The sequence below is a fragment of the Bacillus rossius genome, chromosome 10, assembly GCF_032445375.1.
Source record: "Bacillus rossius redtenbacheri isolate Brsri chromosome 10, Brsri_v3, whole genome shotgun sequence".
Lineage (NCBI taxonomy): Eukaryota > Metazoa > Arthropoda > Insecta > Phasmatodea > Bacillidae > Bacillus > Bacillus rossius.
This window is the reverse complement of record NC_086337.1, coordinates 47,977,844-47,998,056: the sequence shown is the minus strand read 5'-3', so window position 1 is coordinate 47,998,056 and position 20,213 is coordinate 47,977,844. Positions and strand designations below refer to the sequence as shown.

Genomic DNA, 20,213 nt, shown 5'->3' with positions numbered 1-20,213 from the left:
GGGAGTGGCACATCGTACCCCTCACCCCCTCCTTCAATTATTCCCCCCTTCCCATTTTCAACCCCCTCCGCTAAAGTAAAAGCGATCGCGAGCGTGTTTGAAACGTAATTTTCCGGTCGTGTGGTTTCTACACTTTCAAACACAATGGACTTCTCCCCACCGTCCCGTATGGCCAAGAAAGAAGTTCCAAGTCACGGAACAGAGTCCGCCTGATAATGATTCGTTATAATTTGAAGATCAAACGATGATTATCAACGCAGCTTAATCTATCCAGTAAGCGAAATGTGATAAGCGTTGCTTCCACCGCCAGTACCACTTGAATTGAATCTTTACAACTGTTTGAAATTACTCAGATATATTTCCCGTAAACCACGGTAAAATGTCGGTAAATAACTCTCCGCAGTTTTCCGTTAATTACACACAAACACGTATATGTATACACGGAACCTTCCTTCCGTGAATCGTCTAATTTCTCACTATCATGTTATTGTCTTTATGGTAATGTGCTTTATTATTCATGGAAAACAAAGTTTTTGTTTTAATTCACGACATAATTTGGATATACATGCATAGCTTTCTGCAAGAAGCTTTTTTTTCGTTGCTTAAATTTTCTGGGCCTATTTTTATGTTCCTTTCATTCTCCGTAGTACTACTCTATCAATTTCATGTTTTTGCTTCTAGTTATTTTAATATCTTTTAAAGTTATTTTTTTTATTTTATGGTTAAATTTCAATTTTGATTGCATGAATATATAAATTCTGAGTATTGTGCTTGATATCAGATTGTTTTCTATTGAAAGCTACTTTTATATTTCTATATAACCTCGTCCTCGTGGTTGAGTGGTAGAGTCTCGATTAAAGGAGTTAATAAGGCAGTGGCAAGCTCGGGTGAGCTAAATCTCAGATAACACGGTGACAATCAGAAAAGAAACCGTCTTGGTTTTTTTCGGCTCAGTGGTATCATTTTCTTCTGTGTGAATTCTTTCACGTTGCTCCATGTTTCAAGGCCCGTCTACAAGTATTGGCCCTCGCAAACCTCTGACGTCATGCGTGGTGCGGGCGATGGTCCGAATCTTCCTGGTCCGAATACATTGGTCAATTTGAACGTTTTGTCCCAATATGTGTCCTTTGGCAGCATAGAAGAATGAACACTCGTGATATTTGCTGTTTCCAGTTCCCGTTTCAAAAGGTAAACAGAAAATGACGGACATTTATTGGAGGTTACTTTTACCATACTAAATAAATAAAATTTATTGACCTCCCACAAATTTACCAACTTAACTAAGTATTAAAAACTTAGCTACATACACATTTACAAATCATGGAAATAGTAAACCAAAACAATCGAAAAAACAATTATTTTGGCGCTCTATATTTACTGCGCTCTGGTGACTACTTTAGAAATCAGTAGATTCTGATATCGAACATCGCAATTGTTGACTGGGCAGTTTTCCGTGAGACAATGTGACGTCATTCACATTAGGATGACACGAACCGCCCAAAGGTTCGGACTTTTGCAGACGGACCTTCACACAACCAGTGAATAACATATTTGAGGTTAACTATCTTTAGGCTTTTGACAACAGTAATATCATTCTTCATGTCCTCAAGCAAATGTTTCAACAGTCTTTGCCGGAAATGTCACTTGAGGTCCGCTGGGTTAATCGAATCTCAGTTGATCGAATCTCAGTGAATCGAATTTCAGTTAATCGGGATTCTACCACGCTATTATTGGAGACCGAAAAAAATCGCAGATTTATTACGTGGTGTGATTAAAATTCAAATAATTTTACCTTTGTGGTGCTTCTGCTATTTGTTCACTATTAATCTGAAGGACTCTTAACCAATTAGAGACCTTCGACCCAAGAAGTATCTAATCACAAGTTACCCAGGTTGAGGCTCCTCGCAATTCGGAAAACAAGTAACGGGGTGACTTTTGCCCGAGTATGCATAGGACAGTGGAGTCCCTAACAAACACGCGAAGCCTAAATATGTACAAGTTCTGTCCCTGCCCGAAACACGCCCGAATATTCACCTTCGGCCAACCTCGAGTTTTATTTATATACATATTTATATTTCTCTGTTTATTTTAATGTAGCTATACTAACCTAACTAACCGTCCATAGTGTTTTAAAGTTTTTAATGTAGCTAACCTAACCGACCACTTTTAATAATTGAATTCATTTTTTCCTGCGCAAAAAATAAAACAAATCCCGAGGTTGGCCGATGGTGAATATTCGGGCGTGTTCGGGCAGGGACAGAACTTGATGGACATCTTAGGCTTTTAAACAGACACTCGTAGTGCAACCTTTGAATATATATACTGGATAGAAGTCGCGAGTGGATAGGATTTACTCTACGTTTTTCCAGGAGCGTATGATGAGCAGCTTGGGAACTTCAACCGCTGCAGTGCGCTGCCGTAACGTCCTGTATCGTCTTAGTTGTTATTTACACGTTAGAGCGCAGCTCTGTCGCCCGCTGTCATTCCCCGCACCCCCCATCAATCATTTACTGCAGCTCTAGGTCGTTCAACGGGAGAGGGAAGGGGTGTTTGAAGAGTTCGACACTTGTCCGCTAGGGACCACCACAAGTCGATGCCCTAGAGATGGTGGCGATTGCGGGCGGTGAATTAACAAACTACCTCAAAACCGTATTAGAAATTTTAACCTGGTCTGGCGACTTCTATACAGTATATATATATTCAAAGGTGCAACTGAGCCTGCGACCGCCGTGTTGGTTGGGGGGGGGGGGGGAAGCGCCTGAAAGAGCGGCCTCGCCTCGGGACCGTTAGCGCTACACCCGGAGGTATCCGACGGCGTACCGGGCACGTCATCATCGCCGACAGGGCGAGCCTTGACACGCTTGTCAGCCGGGGGGTCGTCAGCGACTCCGCCGAGTCAGCACGGGGCGGAAGCGACCCCCGGCGCGCGACTGACTGACTGACTGACTGCTTGCTCCCCAGGACAGCAGGTCTCCGCCTGTCAGCGCCGGAGCCGCGAATTTACTACGACATATTATTAGAGCCACGGAAATTTCGCGGATTCATTTAGTCGCAAGCTAGAATGCAAACCTCCACACTGTCGCACTGTGTTCATGATTGGACCGCAGTTATCTGGACACCGCCCCTCTACGACCGTGAGCCAACGATGCCCAGCTAGGAGAGAAGTAAGCGAATCAGGTAGTGCCAAATAACAAGGATAAAAATGTTCTCGCTAAGAAATCAACCAATGGGAAAGTAAACATGGGTCGAGCACACCTATAACTTTGAATTCTATCTTGAGGCCAGAGTAATCCGCGAAATTTCCGGGACTCTACATATGTTTTATCAGCTGTGGTTCTCGGCTCCGCACGAGTGGATAAAGATTTTTTTTTATTTTTTTTATTTTAAGAATCGCTATTAAAATGGATATCTAAATAATGTTGTTCCAATCATTACTATTTTTTTTTCTTTTTAGATTCTGGTCTTCAAATTGAAATTATTTAATCAATACTGTGTGTCGATATAATGGCAAATCATTACACCAAAAAATTGATAAATATTCGAAAATTATGTTCACTTGTGGTGTGCGTGTATATATATATAAGTATATATATAAATAAGTATATGAGTATAAAACTATTGCTTAACTTTCGAAAAAATATTTTTTAAATAAATATAACATAGCTTATGTCCATCTGAATCGGTCTAGAATTTTCCGAATCAAACTCTTAAAACAAATTAACAAACTTACACTTTCCATTTATAACATTAGAGTTGATTTGTTTATTTTGCACTGACTTTAGAAGATTGACAAGCAGACTAAGGAATGAAATAAACTAGTAGCAACTATGTGTTATCCATACGATCATACGTTACGATTTGTATCATTACAAATAAATGATAGCGTTAATTTCCACGAGCCAAACTTCTTCAGTGTAGATACGCAGTCTTCATTATTTCTGGCTCTGTGCAGCACAGAGAGTAAATGTTTTTGCTGCAATCACGCCATGTTACTGAGTTTTGTACGTGAGCGAAGTTAGCAAAATAAAAGTTTTTTTTGTCCTCGCCTGGAAGCCTGAAGAATCATTTTTTGTTTGACGCTTCGCTCAGCAGTTTCATTGCCTCTTGCCATTCAACTGTTTTTGTGCTCGTTCGTACATCAACGTCCTTTGTTCTAGTGATGGAAACTTGTGGCCCGGTGTTCACCGGAAACAAAAAAACCGCACACGTGTTCCCATTCACGCCGCGATACTGTCACAATACTTTACTCACGTGCATTTGAACAAATATCGCGATCTGTCTTTTGACGATAGTTCAGAATTATTGTTCAACGATACGCAACCCCGTGAAGCCATTCCTAACTGCCACTGGACTATCATCAACTCCATAAACTTGATTTTTTTTGTTATTTGAACAGAAATATTCATGTAAAATTACATATATTTGTGAATTTGTACACTCACGTGGAATCAACTGTCTCACTACAAAATAGTGTTCGCAGTAATACTGGGTTCGCTCACAACTTAGATTCGTCATGACTTATGAAAACGTAACTTATAACTATCATGACTTAGAAACACGCAAGACCGAACCACATAACTTAGGAAATTCTATCCTTGTGTGATTCTAAGCTGTGTGTTTGTTGAGTTACGACAACACCGCAACCGTGTCAGTGGAGCCCGCGCAAAACTGGAAGCCGAGTGTTTGAAACACGAAGCAGTGGTGACAACTCCTACAGGACCAACTTCAAATCCCCCTAGATTTCGATTAAAAACCCCTAAAGTTTTCATTGTACACCCTGTTTGAGAGCTTTTCTTACATTTCCTTATTTTTCTGCCCAAACAGAGCATAATAATTTTGAAAAATAACATACAGCATCTACAATTTTATATATGTAGGAATTTAATTTCGGTTTAAAAAATACATGTTTACTAACATTGAAGTTCTGGATCGGTCTCCCAACATTTCCTATATTTTTGCTGATGTATATATATTTTTTTGGCATTCTGGAAAAGATTTCAACACAAATAATTAATTATTATTCTTGTTTTTTTTAAATTCCTTGGGACCACAGAAAAACATAAACGACTTACTTTGCAATCCAATAAAACTCGGCGAGTACACAACAAACTAACGGACACAACCTCAACCAGACAACTTTACACGTGAAAACGTGACCAGCAAGTTTTTGTTGGTCGTAGTGCGAAATTTAGCCACCAGCGCCACTTGTCTTGCTGTTCTTTTTTCACTTTGTTTTCAAGATATAGGTACACTTTAATTTCACACCCTCGAAAAATTTCTTAAACAATGTACCCGTTAAAAAAAATCCCCCTAAAGAATCCCCCTAAATAAATACACTTCGGGCAGGGACAGAACTTGATGTACATCTTAGGCTTGCCGTTTGGAACACGAAGGCCCCTGGGGTCGGGCGACAGGCGAGAAGGGGAGGTCTGTAACTGGCAGGTGGTCGTCCGCGCGCAGGAACCAGTCGAGCCGGTGATGGCCCGTGGCGCCGACTGCCGGTTGCGGCTGGTGGCTCGCGACCAGGCTGGTTCCGCCCGGACCCCCCTCGTCCTAAAGGGGAGGCCGGCGCGCGCGATCCACTCAGTGTAAAAAAAAAACAAAAAAAAACACATTTTCAAGGCTCGGACGCTCTCCCCGATCAAAAATCACGAATAATAAAACTGCTTTTTTTTTTTTTTTTTCCCTGCCAACTTCACCTCTTTTATTACAACACCGAAAAGACCTACATTATTTCAAATTTCGGCATTCAGGGACCAGGGCAGATGGGTGATCCTGCCCTCACTCTCTTCCTCTGAAGACAGGGAGGAGGAGGGGGATTAAACCAAAAGGACACCAGGGGCAAGTGTGGTGACACACTTGCTCGTAATCAACGACTGCTGGGGATGCCTTGTGGTCGCCGTAAGACAAATAAAAGACAAGAGGGCGGGAGGGCCTTTCCCCCTCTGGCCGCTCAAACTCTTAATGACTACAAAATGGGAGGACAAGTGCCCCTAGAAATGCTTGTCCCAACGATGATCAAGTAGCGGATCCACTCAGTGAGGCGCTCATCAGTAAGCCACTGACCCCGCCTAGTCATGGGTAGGGACCGGAAAAATTCGCGGATTCAATGACCTCTAGGATAGTCTCCATTATCCACTGCATTTCTCAAGTAAACACGCGTGTTCATTGGGTACTAAATTGTGAGGCGTCTCCACTGGGTAGCTTGTGATTCGACGCTTCTTTGGTCGATAGTCTCTCATTGGCCTAGAGAGCTCCAGTTAAACTGTAAGCCAATAGCAGAACCAGCAGAAAAGTACAAATGTTTGAATTTCAGCCTATCACGAAATGAATCCGCGAATTTTTCCGGTCTCTAGTCATGGGGCGTGTTTGTACGAGAGCGACGCTCCCTGATGCTTCTAGCGTGGTGTCTGTCGCCTCTGGACTGGCGCGCAGTCTTCTCGTCGTGCGTGGCGCAACTGCGAGCTCTGGGCGGTTACCGTGTAAAGGTGTCATTTAAGATTCTTGAGTGCGTTCAAGAATCACTACCGGGTGTTTCATGCCTTAAAAAATTATATGTCAGAAACGAACTCTTTAGACATTTCCACTCACCTAAAAAAAAAAAAGTTTAAAAATGAAATACGGGGAAAAATAAATAGATCTACTAATACGCCCTCCAATTTTCCTAAACGGACACAACTCGGATAACCTGAGTAGTTAAAACGCTTCCAGCACCTTCCACACAAAAGATCGTCGGCGTACGCGGCCGTTGTCCGCTTGGCTTGCTTTGTTCTAGCCGCGTCGAACGCGAATGACTCGCCTACGTTTCGGTCGACATTGAAGTTGCCATCTTCGATATAGCAGTATAATTCCGAGCCAAGAAACGCTTTTCAATAAGGTTTGGATAAATAAAGTTAGAATGTTGAGACGACACCGAACTCGTGGCTAACGTAGCTTTTTTTTCTGACAAGTTGGATAACTTGAATCTTATATTTTTATATATATACACACACACAAACACACACACATGTGACTGGTCCAAAAAAATTGTATGTTTGATGAAATCAGCTGCAAAATTCATACCCAGGAAAAAGGACATCGCTTATGAATCTTTAAATTTGCTAATAACACATTGGAAATTAAAGAGGGTTTATAGGTTAGATAACTAAATTACGTATATATATATATAATTTAACGATTAAATAATTTTTTGACGTGATAACGGCTGCACTCACGAAAAAGCATGACTCATTGTCACGTTCCGCCTGAGCCTAACGTGCAAGAACCGGCCAACCACCGTGCGAGAAAATCTTCTATAATATAAAACAGGTTAAGGTATGCAATTTTTCATCAATGTTTTCTTATGACGTTATCACGTAAAATTATCGTCCGTAAACCGACTATACAGACAACCCCCTTTTTTTCCCCACTATGTAACACTATTGTATAATGTGATTTAAAATCATATACGTTTTAACAGTTAAAAAATTAGATAAATCATAACCAGTTCACATTTTACATCCAGCACTGCAATGTATTATTTAGATTATATATAAAAAAATTTAAGCTATTTCATTTTATAATGATATATATTTTGAAACATGTTTGAGTTTATCTGTAAACATATTATTTCATGGTGAATTTGAAAGGCTTGTCCGGCTATAGTTCACCAAGAGGTCACTCGCCCTTTTCACTTCACTGGGTCGAAGGCTGATGTCACCAGTTTTATACCTCTCAGCCCCATTCCCAAATTCTAAATGGTCTCGCACCCCTTCGAATTTTTGCGTCATCAGAGTTGACCTGATATCCAAATCTCCCATAAAATGGCGTCCTAGTTACGCCATACGCCCTTTCTCGCGAGCGGGGCTCTGCCATAAATACTAAATATGTCTTGAATCCTTTATCAGTGTCTCGAGTTATAAACATTAATATATATATTTTTAATTTTGTTGTTTTAATTTATGTGATGGAGTCAAGGCGTGTCGCCTTGTCAGATACTTCACCACATAAATATTTACAAAGTAGGCACATGCAAATTAAGATTAATAAAAACTATAGCTATGAAAAACGAAAAGTTATTTCCAAATCAATAACATAAAAATTAAATTAACAAATCACTAGTAAGTATAAAAATAACACGCATAATTAGCACATAAGATAATGTATGATGTATTTAAGAGGTAGTTTAAAAAATAATTTTGTGGTTAAAAAGTGTGCTGCTTAAATTTTAGCCATCTTTTTGATGGGGTAGAAAATGATTTGATCTATTTCTGCAAAAAAAAAGTTCAAGGTGATGAAAACATTTATTTTTATCTCATAAATATTTTACTGCTTCTTTAAAAATAATAATTTTAATACTATAATAATAACTAAACAGAGACTGTCCAAACAAATAATTTATCTGTATAGATGCTACATTCAGTGCAGAAAATTGATTACTCGGCTATCAGACTACCTAAGTGACAGATAACTATTTTAATTATAGAGATATAAGGTAAAATTACACCGTTTTACCATACTTGGTGAAATTGTTTTGCAGTACTAAACCAGACCCATGTTATAATTGAACATAAAATTTTATGGTGCATAAATACATGGTAAACACGTTTATTGCATGCCACACAGCCATTTGAAAGATTTCTTAAGAGAAAAAAATAGTATTTTTAAAAAGTTGTTATCACAATATTTTAAAGCTGTAATTTGTTGCTTTCATTGCTTAGTAAACAATTATTTCTGAAGCAATAGATTTAGAGCATGTGGTTTGATATAATTAAATATCAGTGATGAATGTTTCCCAGCAAAAATAAAAAATCCTGTTTATTATAAGTTCCTAAAAGAATTTCGGCACTTAGCGACAACGTATAAAAATCATGCAAAATACATAACTACACTTGAGCATATCGTCGCTTAAATTTCTAAAGCTAATCAAATAGTAAAAACAGTTCAATAAACACACCCATAAGACGAATACGCAAGAAAAATTTTAAGCTACTATTCTGACATCAATGTTTTCTTTGACACTAATCATAAATTGACGGCACTCAGAGTAGTTGGTGTTCTTCTGAAACTAGGCACATTATTTATTTAATAGGCCAAGTGTGGGGAGGGAGGGATCCTGATGTTAACTATAAATATTATTATAATAATAAATACGTTTTTGAATTTATTTGTAACAAGTGATTGCCTCACAAAATTATCACACTGATCCTGAACTCACATGGCAGACAAACGCATCACGTGTACACAGGGCCGGATTTAGGGGAGGGCAACCGGGGCGAAAGCCCCGGGGCCTCCACAAACGGAGGGCCCCCACAATAGAGACTTCGGAAAAAATTCTTTCAAATTCCGACAAGTAAACACTAGTAAACATATTTTCCTTTGATATTTTTTTTCCGCTGTTTTACCTACCTACAGTACTTTGTACATACATGATTATATTATTGTTAAATATTAACAGAAATATTCATTAACACTAAAATTTAATTTCATATAATTATTGTCTGCGATTATATTTATGTATGTTTTTTAAGTACTAAGAGAATCTAATTGATTTCACAATAAATTATTTATTGGAAAACTCGACTGAAAAAAATTGTTCATTTTATTTAGAAAATAATTTGGGGCCAGGGGGCCTCCGCTCCTCTGTTGCCCCTAGGCCTCCAGACCTCTAAAACCGGCCCTGCGTGTACAAGATCTGTCCGAATCTGCATCGTTGGGTACTCGGTACCCGGAGATCATTATCCAGTTCACGTGACGTCACGTTCATTCGGCGAGGATCACAAATTCCATCCAACTCCACCACCCAAGTTTGTCAAAGTCCACCAGAACTTTAGATAGCCTGCTCCAAATTCTCAGCGAAATTACCAGCGATCCTGTACTGCGATTCTGCGAGTGAGAATTTGTTAAGACCAGAATATTTGGACTTCAATGCTCAACAGCTTCGCTATTTTCACTTAAATCTCATCAGAAAAATCGTGGTCGCTTGGCCATTTGCAATTTAATTTCGTTTCTTTTAGCCTTGTTAAAGTTGGCACAATTTTTATAGTTGTATATTTATTTACTCCATTTTGAGAATTGAACTAATGTCATTGTGTCTATTATATTTTTGATGTGTAGACATATTAGCTCTCTGTATTTGGTGGTAGTATTTTCGTGAAAATGGAACGGAAAAGCGGGACTGATGCTGCGTATGTGCAGAAGTCTCAGAAACCTCGAAAAGATGGCGGACGCACGTGTAGTAACATAAACCTGTACATCGTCACTTTCTTAATTATTAGGGGACATACCAAATGTATTGGTGTGCCAAATGAGATTTTGTGATAGTGAAACTACCCTGAAATATATTTGGTTAGTTAAAATATTCATAAAAGAAAGTAATCCCAAGTTTTAAATGACCTAAAAAACCACTGGCTTTACATTTATTATAATACACATTATCTTCATTGTTTCCCTTGGTCTTGGTAGCAAGGTGGTGATGTGTACGCTTTGTAAGTCCGAGGTACATGGTACAAACCCCGTCGGAAGAAGATACATTTTTTTTTTTTCATTTTTACTGTCTTAAAATTGATGCCGACGGTAATTCTCTAACAGACGTACACTTGCTCAAACCATTCGATGACAGTAGACGATCGGTTTTTGAGTTGAACACATTTTATACCAACTGCCGTGCAACCATACTCTTACGCGTTTGTAAACGTGTTCACCTGAAGTTGTTCAGCGTGTACAGTGTAACCTCGCTCTTAATAGTGTATGTTACATTCCAGGGTTTTTTTTACGTTCAACAAACTTAAACTTGTAGAATTTTTGGGTGACCTAACTTCAACAAAATGTAAAAAAATATATATATGTAGTGCATACCTTTTGCATAATTAGCTGGGAAATTCGAATTTTTAACATTTTTGTGCAATATGAATAAGGAGAACCAAAAGGAATAAACAACTGGAAGTTTTTGGGTTTAAGGGTAATGGTGGTGGCTAATGCCTGGTATGGTTTAAATTTATTTAGTCATTTAAAATAATAAAAATTCTGATGATTTTAAAAGGCCAGGTAAAACAATTTTTTTTTTTAAAGTAGTTAAATAATATCCCATAGCAACCAGTAAAATTGACTTTAAACCTAAAAAGTTCCAATTTTATTATATCCACGCTGCACACGAACGTTGAAAATGCAAATTTGGCAGCTAATTATGAGAAAAGTATTCATCGTGTGGAAGTTCAGCCACTCGAAGATTCGGGAAGTTTAACCGAGTGAAACGTAACTGGAACGGTACACACGGCCCTGAACACACGACTCGTGTACGGTTGGCACCCCTGGGATAGAGGCATGCGCGGCATTGCAGGAATCGCCCCCCGCGCGCGCGCGCTTTCTCCTCGATGCACATATAACAAAAAAAAAAAAAAAAAACGGAACGGTGGCGGTTGGGCATTGGAGCGGCCGGTACGCGGCGATAAAAAACACGCGACCCCCTCCCTCGAACATTCCTTCCTGGTCGCGAGCTGTCGCGTCGTTACGTAACGGGAAATCGCGGCGTTGCGCGCGCGACAAGCAAGTCACTGAGTCGGGGATGTGGGGTGTGGCGAGGCGTTTAAGCGTTTCTTTCCCTAAAAGCCTGTGCATTATTCGCGTCGAATATTACATTGTAAAAAAAAAAAAAACAACAACATTCCTTTGCGTGGTCGAAACACTCCCGCGTTCAAAGCAACTTTCTGCGAGTGTTCACCCGAAGGGGGAAAAAAAAGTACAGTTAAACTTCGTTTATCCGGACTAAAGGTGGTTTTACGATAGAAAATTTAGAATTAAGAATTATTCGTGAACTTAAAATATGACTCTATGTATTATGTCCGTCAAGTGGGCCCGGTCATATTTCGTCGGGAATAATTTTTTTCCAAAATTCGTTAGTGCTACGTTAGTGCTGGTTAGTGCCGAAATTTGGTCGTTAGTGCTCCAAAATTGCAACTTTTATGGCCGATTTAGTGATCCGGGCTGGCTTGACGTCAAGCTGGCCCGGAAACAAAAGAAAAAGGACAATATGGAAAATTCAATGAATGCATTCGTTAGTGCTACGTTAGTGCTGGTTAGTGCCAAAATGTGGTCGTTGATGCTCCAAAATTGCAACTTTTATGGCCGATTTAGTGATCCGGGCTGGCTTGACGTCAAGCTGGCCCGGAAACATAGGAAAAAGCACAATATGAAAAATTCAATAAATGCATTCGTTAGTGCTACGTTAGTGCTGGTTAGTGCAAAAATTTGGTGGTTAGTGCTCCAAAATTGCGACTTTTATGGCCGATTTAGTGATCCGGGCTGGCTTGACGTCAAGCTGGCCCGGAAACATAGGAAAAGCACAATACGGATAATTCAATAAATGCATTCGTTAGTGCTACGTTAGTGCTGGTTAGTGCCGAAATGTGGTCGTTAATGCTCCAAAATTGCAACTTTTATGGCCGATTTAGTGATCCGGGCTGGCTTGACGTCAAGCTGGCCCGGAAACATAGGAAAAAGCACAATATGAAAAATTCAATAAATGCATTCGTTAGTGCTACGTTAGTGCTGGTTAGTGCAAAAATTTGGTGGTTAATGCTCCAAAATTGCGACTTTTATGGCCGATTTAGTGATCCGGGCTGGCTTGACGTCAAGCTAGCCCGGAAACATAGGAAAAAGCACAATACGGAAAATTCAATGAATGCATTCGTTAGTGCTACGTTAGTGCTGGTTAGTGCAAAAATTTGGTCGTTAGTGCTCCAAAATTTCAACTTTTATGGCCGATTTAGTGATCCGGGCTGGCTTGACATCAAGCTGGCCTGGAAACATAGGAAAAATCACAATATGAAAAATTCAATAATTGCTTTCGTTAGTGCTACGTTAGTGCTGGTTAGTCAATTTGGTGGTTAGTGCTCCAAAATTGCGACTTTTATGGCCGATTTAGTGATCCGGGCTGGCTTGACGTCAAGGAAAAAGCACAATACGTAAACTTCAATGAATGCATTCGTTAGTGCTACGTTAGTGCTGGTTACTGCCGTTAATGGTAGTTAGTGTTCCAAAATTGCAACTTTTATGGCCGATTATGTTGTAATAAAAATGCGACCCAAAACTATCTAATATAATTACTGTAAATGAAAGAAAATATTGATTAGGGGCAACTGTTGTAACTTTGTATATTTATTTAAAGGTAATATATCAGTGTTGCCAGCTATAAGTACTTACCTTGTGTCAAAACTCCCTTGGATTCTTTTAAATAAAATTTTACGTGTATTAATTCAAACGTTTAACCGACTGTCGGACTCATACAGTCATTATATACATCCCAAACCATTAGTCGCAGAAGTTAGGAAATTAAGTTTTAACCATTCATTACTAGGTATTAAAATATAATATTAAGATTTTATGTTCGTAATTTACACGTTATAAATTTCTTTTTGAGCAAAAACATATGTATATACATACATATTCTTTTATACATAGAACAGCTTAGTTAAGGGAACGAAAATAAAAATAAATTCTATTTAAAATAAAAGAAATTGTCCAACATCAGGTCACAGAATTAACTTTAATATTTTTTTATTTTTTTATATCTATACACTATACTACTTCACAGAGGACACCACAGTTTCGATATCATAATTACAAATGTTGTTATTAAAATACAATTGTGTTATATAACTTCACATAAATACATTTGGTGTTTTAAGAGTATTGGGGTCCTAGAATTTTTAATAAACATCAGCACTTTCGGGAACGTTTTTTGACAGCAAAATGGCACACAGTGATATAATTTTCGAAAAATTTCAAGTATTCCCATATTTCCCTAGAAATATTCCTAATGTCCTTTTTTTAAAATAAGAGTCACAAAGCAATTACGTATCCTATTTTTTTTAATCCTGAAAAGCCACAGAAAAAGGCCAAAAAGAAGCCACAACTTCACGATAAAAACGCTCAGACGCAAAAAAAATCATCTGTTACCAGTATGCTTACACAGTTACGCCCTTTTGTTATTATTTCGCTTTATAATCATACCTATGATTAATTTTGTAACCAAAGGTCTTACGTCCTCCAAAATACACATTTATTGGCTGAACAACATAAATATATGTGCAAATCATCCATTTTATAACAACATGCTTCATTTCGTAACTGAACGACTTACGCCCTTCAAATTTCCTACGCAGATGTCCATTACAAATACACCTACACAAAAATCGTCCATTTTAACACAAGTTGCTCTAAAAGCATACCCTATCCTAATTTCGTAACCAAAACATTTATGCCCTTTAAAAAATTAATATGCAAGGCCCAGTTACACATACACTCATGCATTAATAAACCATTTTTACACAACATGCTCTATAATCGTACACATGCATAATTTCTTAACCAAAACACTGAAGCCCTTCAAATTTAATACGCAGATGTTAATTACAAAAATGCTTACATATTTGTTTCTAAATACTTGTAAAGTTAAATAATAACCAAATAACTGATGGATAGATGGCTTTGAAGTTTAAAAAGCATGTGTTAATACAGATTGAATGAATTTATGGCTAATTTTTTAATTGTATCTTTTTGTGGATTTTCATGATGATTAAGTGATATTTAGATATATTTTTTAAAGGGTAATTAGGGAAATTTTTAGGAATATATGGAATAATCGTAAAACAGTACATAAAATTATGCAAAATTTCGGATATTTATAGGCATATATCATTAATAGATGTGCGAAATTCATTAATATTTGCTCACGATTAGTCTAATGTATGATGCGGATATGTATAATTTAGTGGCCATTTCTGCAATTCCAACACGACCACCAGCTGATTTCAATAATCCTCAGTCTCATGTTGCTCCGGAACATACTTTTCCTATTTGCTTAATTAAAATTTAAATAAAATCTTAACAACACTGCACAAATTTGGAAAGTCAACAATGTCTCACCACAGTTCATTCTACAAAATATAATTTATCCCATCTTCTCTATCGCCAGTTGTTATACCTACATGTCACATATATGGGAAACAAGCCGTTACTCATTTTGTGACAAAAATTGATTCGATATATAAAATAAAATGAACGTACACAAATACATTTTATATATCCATTTTTAATTCAAAATATTTATTTATATGTATATACTTTAAATTACAAAAGTTGACATAAAGTAAAGTATATTAGGGCTACTGTTCTGAGAAAATATTAATTTTATTGCAGAAACATAGTAGATGAACATGGAACACAACAAGCCCGTGATTAAGTACCTCGATATCGCCTGAATATAATTTACAAATTTGGAGTTAGTCTGTGTGAAAGAACAATTCATAAAATGTTTCGACATATTTAAATGGCGTACACAGAATGTTCCAAGAGCGGTATGTCTAATCCTACATGATATTCTCAAAATGACATGAAGATAAAATCTTAAAATCACACACACACATATATATATATATATATATATACACTTAGTAAAGCTTCTATTTCTAGGTAACCTTACTTATAACCCAATAGTGCCGAAATTTGGTCGTTAGTGCTCCAAAATTGCAACATGATTTCTACCCGTTAGAGATTGCAACCACCGAGTAATCTTTGGGAGCGGTCTTACCAGAGGCCGAACAACAGCTACCTGGGAAGATGTTCAGAAAGCGCGAGGCAGATCACAAAGGCACTGCCAGTTTGAGACACATCAATCTGGAAGAGTCGGCTTCTACAGAAGTATCCAGACAGCAGATAGCGCCGGAGAAACTTTTCGAGGGGAGGCGCGGGGTGCATGTCGGTGACACTCAGCAGGTGCAGGGTATCAGCGCCGAGGTAGGTTGGATGAAGAGCAGGGGGAAGGCGGTTCGCTGGCTGTGATATGTGGAGACGCGCGGTCACGCCGCGCTACTGCAGACATGTATGTATATGGTTTCAAGTTTGAAAACCGAGAAACCGAGATTCTTTTAGTTCATTTTTTTCATCATCTTAGAGAGAGAGAGAGAGAGAGAGAGAGTGAGAGAGTGAGAGTGAGAGAGAGAGTGAGAGAGAGAGTGAGAGAGTGAGAGAGAGAGTGAGAGAGTGAGAGAGTGAGAGAGTGAGAGAGAGAGTGAGAACCTGTATTTTTGAATGTTTTAATGTTCCAGCATTATCTTCTAGAAACTTTACCTTTTTGGAGATAATTTTTCGGATACATTGCCCTTCTTTGAAAATACCGCAATAATATTTTTTTTTCCCTGGACAGATGTATCTTTGCTTTGAAGGCGGTCGGGGAAACATTTTATGCCATGTTGTAAAAGCGGTGCGTGCCGTTTTCAGCCGGTCAACAGGAAACGGGAAGGATCATAAGCGATTTTATGACCATCTTGCCCATCCTGCAGTCCTGCGTGAAGAGGTTTGGCGTCAGTAGTATATTTGAAGCAGTGACTGGTGAACGTATTAGCACTCCAGAAGAATTTTTCGACGAAAGTACATCAGTGAACATGTAACTTCTGCAAGGTAAGTGGATTTTATTTTACCTATATATTAGTGCATACAGCATAATTTTACATTGCCGTACAAATTGTTTTACGCATACCGGTAATTTATTTGTAGTATAATGAAAATAATAAACACCTGGGAGAAGAAGGATGTTGGTTTTAAGGAAACAATTGCGGTATGATTTTCGCTGGGCAGACAATCTTTTGAATGCCCCCAAAACTAGAAATCATTTTCGCGTAAGTTACACTTATTAGTATTTTCTTTGACGAAATAAATGGAATGTATATTCACACTATATGGAGAAATTACGTGTAAATAGACTTAGATTATGCAAGTAAATATAATCGAAAAAAATACAAAATGAAAGCAACATTTATTGTAATAAATAAATTATTTTTATCGTAATACGACTCACTTCACGTTTTTTAGGCGTTACCCTTGAATGGATAGGATAACACTGTACGGTATACATTTGTACTTCTGTGTGTTTATTTTTTGTTGTAGACCTCACTTTGAACTATTAAAACTTACATTGTAAATTTAAAATAAAATTTTATCGTCAAGGTTTTTCAAAAATTACCTTAACCCACATTAAATTAACATGACGTAAGGAGTATGCTGTACTAAATTCGTATTCATACAGTTATGAAAACGTATTACTAAGTAACTTAACAAGAGTCCTACATTACGCTTAAACGTTTCTTCCATTTCATTTCATGAAATTGTTTTCTAATTATGCGATAACCTTATAGATTTTTTAATATAAACTGTTTGTTATTATACTGTATAAGTTAACAGATAAATTATTATTTATTTACCAAATCCGTAAATAACAAATTACCGCGTATTCTTCCACTACCTGCAAATGAGTTATTTTAAATTTAAAGTAGAGTATGATAAAGATAGTTCTTTAATGTTAAAAATATGTAGTCCAATGCATTTGTTGCATTGACTATTTTAGACTTGTATTCTTTATATTTGTAGTCATACTTATTTATACAAATATCACGTATATCAAGAAAAATGAACAAACAAATAAGGTACTCCGTATGGCCAGGATCTTTATCAGTCATACAGTGCAGTTACGGCGACTAATTTTTAGGAAGAGTCACTACAGAAAGTAGTTTATATATGCCTATAAATGCTTTGTTTCTCTATGATCAGCATAAACAACTAACTGTTTTATAACAAAATAAGTGTTTATTTATTATTATGTAACGACGTGTTTATTCGTGATTTCAATATCGGTATTTCATATCACGAGTCATTGTTTTGTCTTAAACAAATAAAATACACTCTTGAAAGTGTTTTTACATCCGTAAATTACTTTCACTGAATATATTTTCACTACTGTGAGCCAGCAAATTAAATTTATTTGTTTATGTGAGACAAAATAAGTAATGAATCCCGTATTAAAATAATTACATAAGTTATTCGTAGTATAATTTGTCTTGGATTAGAACATCGGACTTACAGATTTATGTGCCAAGTCGCTAAATTTAAAACCCGAAATAATATTTCGAAACATACAAATTATTTCAGATAGCAGGACACTTCCGCGAAAATCCTTAAATACATGATTAAAAATTATTAAAAATGCTAGAACAGTGTATTATTCTCAACATACAGACACCGGGCAGATATACTACATAACTATTTGATTGTGTAACTAATGAATAGTGATTGTTTGACTGCGAATGGAAGTTGAAATTAAGGTCACACGCCCAAACACCTTTGCATGTAACTTAGTTACGGGTGTAAAATTAGTAACTAATGAATTTTTGTAATTAGTATATTAAATATTGTGTTTACACAGAGTAGTGAGCTTTTCACATGTTCCTTGCAGTTTTGGAATCTAATATTAACAATTTGCGTTACAAAGCGATACTAAGATAGACGGCATACAAGTACACACAATTTTCATGAATGTCACTGAAGCTTCGCTCGCCCGGCACTCGACCTACTGTTGTAGGAACCAATAGTAAACATACATCACTATCGTTGCTTCAATCAGTGTGACCGAGTGGAATACTAGAACAAGTTGTACATGTCATGGCCGTCAATAAACTAATTACCAGTGGTCAAGTATCTATGGGATTTTGAAGTCTAGCTTGAAACAATAAAATATCGCAAAATTATAGGGTATCTTAATATAATTATCGTTACCTAATTAATGGGCTGTAGAAAATAATTAATTAAATTAATATTTTACTGCCAGTTTTGCAAATTGAATCAGGTTGTGTTTCACTTGGTAACGAAATAATACCACTTTCAATGAAGTATATTCTTAGAACAAATATACCTTAAGGGGTGCCTCCCATTTCAGGTCAAGATTTTATATTTACATTAATAACAGATAAACTTGTAGACTTTTTCAATTGTTTAACTTTCACTAAATGAAAAATATATACAGCCCATACTTTTTGCATAATTAGCTGCCGAAGTTACATTTTTAACGTTTTTGGTTGTACAAATAAGGATAATTTAATTTCTTGCAGAATTGAAACTTTTTAGGTTTAACTGCAATGCCACTGGCTACTTCAAAAAATGGTTTGAATTTCCTTCAGAAAATATTAATTTATTTTACCTGGCATTTCAAAATTCTCAAATTTGTTACGATTTTGACAGCCAAGAAACATAAATGAGTTTTTGTGATGGAAATGCAAACCACATCATGAATTAGCCAGTGGTATTGCAGTTAAACCTAAAAAGTTTCAGTTCTGCAATAAATAAAATTCTCCTTATTTGTACAACTCAAAAACGTTAAAAATGTAACTTTGACAGCTAATTGCCTATGCAAAAAGTATGCGCTGTATGTATATTTTATTTCGTGAAAGTTAAACAATTGAACAAGTCTAAAAGTTTATCAGTGATTAATATAAATATAAAATCATCACCTGAAATGGGAGGCACCCCCTTACAGATTTACAGACAAACGTATACCTATGTGGATTTTCTTTCATCAAAGCCACACTTGAAATTTTCTGATAATAATGATTTTTATTTTTTCTAAGAAATAAAAATGTTCGGCGTTATAAATTTGGTTTTTAATAATTTTTTTGAATGCAAACCGTTTCAAGAGGTTAAATTAATTAAAAATAACGTGTACATGATACATGTTACTTTTAGTTAGTCGACCTAACGTTAGTGATTAAACATTTACATTTTTTCACACTGATCATGTTTATTTTAGATAAAGAAGATTCTGATGCAACGTGATATATAATTAAAAATTTATATACCTACTAGCTTTAGTACCCGGCGTTGCCCGGGCTGAACACAGGGTGAAGGGGACCTTTTAGAAATCAGATGTAGACAGTAATTATTGTCTTCTTAATTTGAATGTCAAGTGTGCAAAATAATTTATATCACTTTCAGATCCCGACAGACGTTGTTCTGCCAGTGTATAGTTATTTACCTGTGTATATCTAAAAAAAAATTGGTGGTCTGTATGTAGTCTAGACTCTATAAATCACTATAGAAAAAAGCTTAAAAATAAGAGATTAATAATATTAAAAAGATTCCATTATCTAGCTAATACTCGGCATGCATTTCAATGCCTCATTCAGTTTTGTTTTTTTAATATGTTTGAAGCAGTTACACATATAAAAATCATCTAAATATATATTTATCTCTATCTACATCTATATATTTATATATGTATCTCTCTATCTCTATTTATCTCTTTATATCTACATAGATACATATATAACTCCCACTATCTCTATCTCTTCTATATATAAATCTCTATATAGCTCTATACATCTATATATCTCTTTATCAAACCCATTTAA

General features: G+C 36.7%; 1 protein-coding gene across 1 annotated transcript in view; it reads left to right on the top strand.

The window, feature by feature from the left end:
* The first annotated feature begins 15,597 nt into the window (after positions 1 to 15,597).
* Positions 15,598 to 20,213, top strand: part of LOC134536337 (uncharacterized) — a 108,285-nt gene continuing 103,669 nt past the window's right edge. Inside the window, exon 1 of the mRNA XM_063376090.1 lies at positions 15,598 to 15,774. Coding sequence (XP_063232160.1) covers positions 15,598 to 15,774 — 177 coding nt within the window. The remainder of the gene's footprint in view (positions 15,775 to 20,213) is intronic.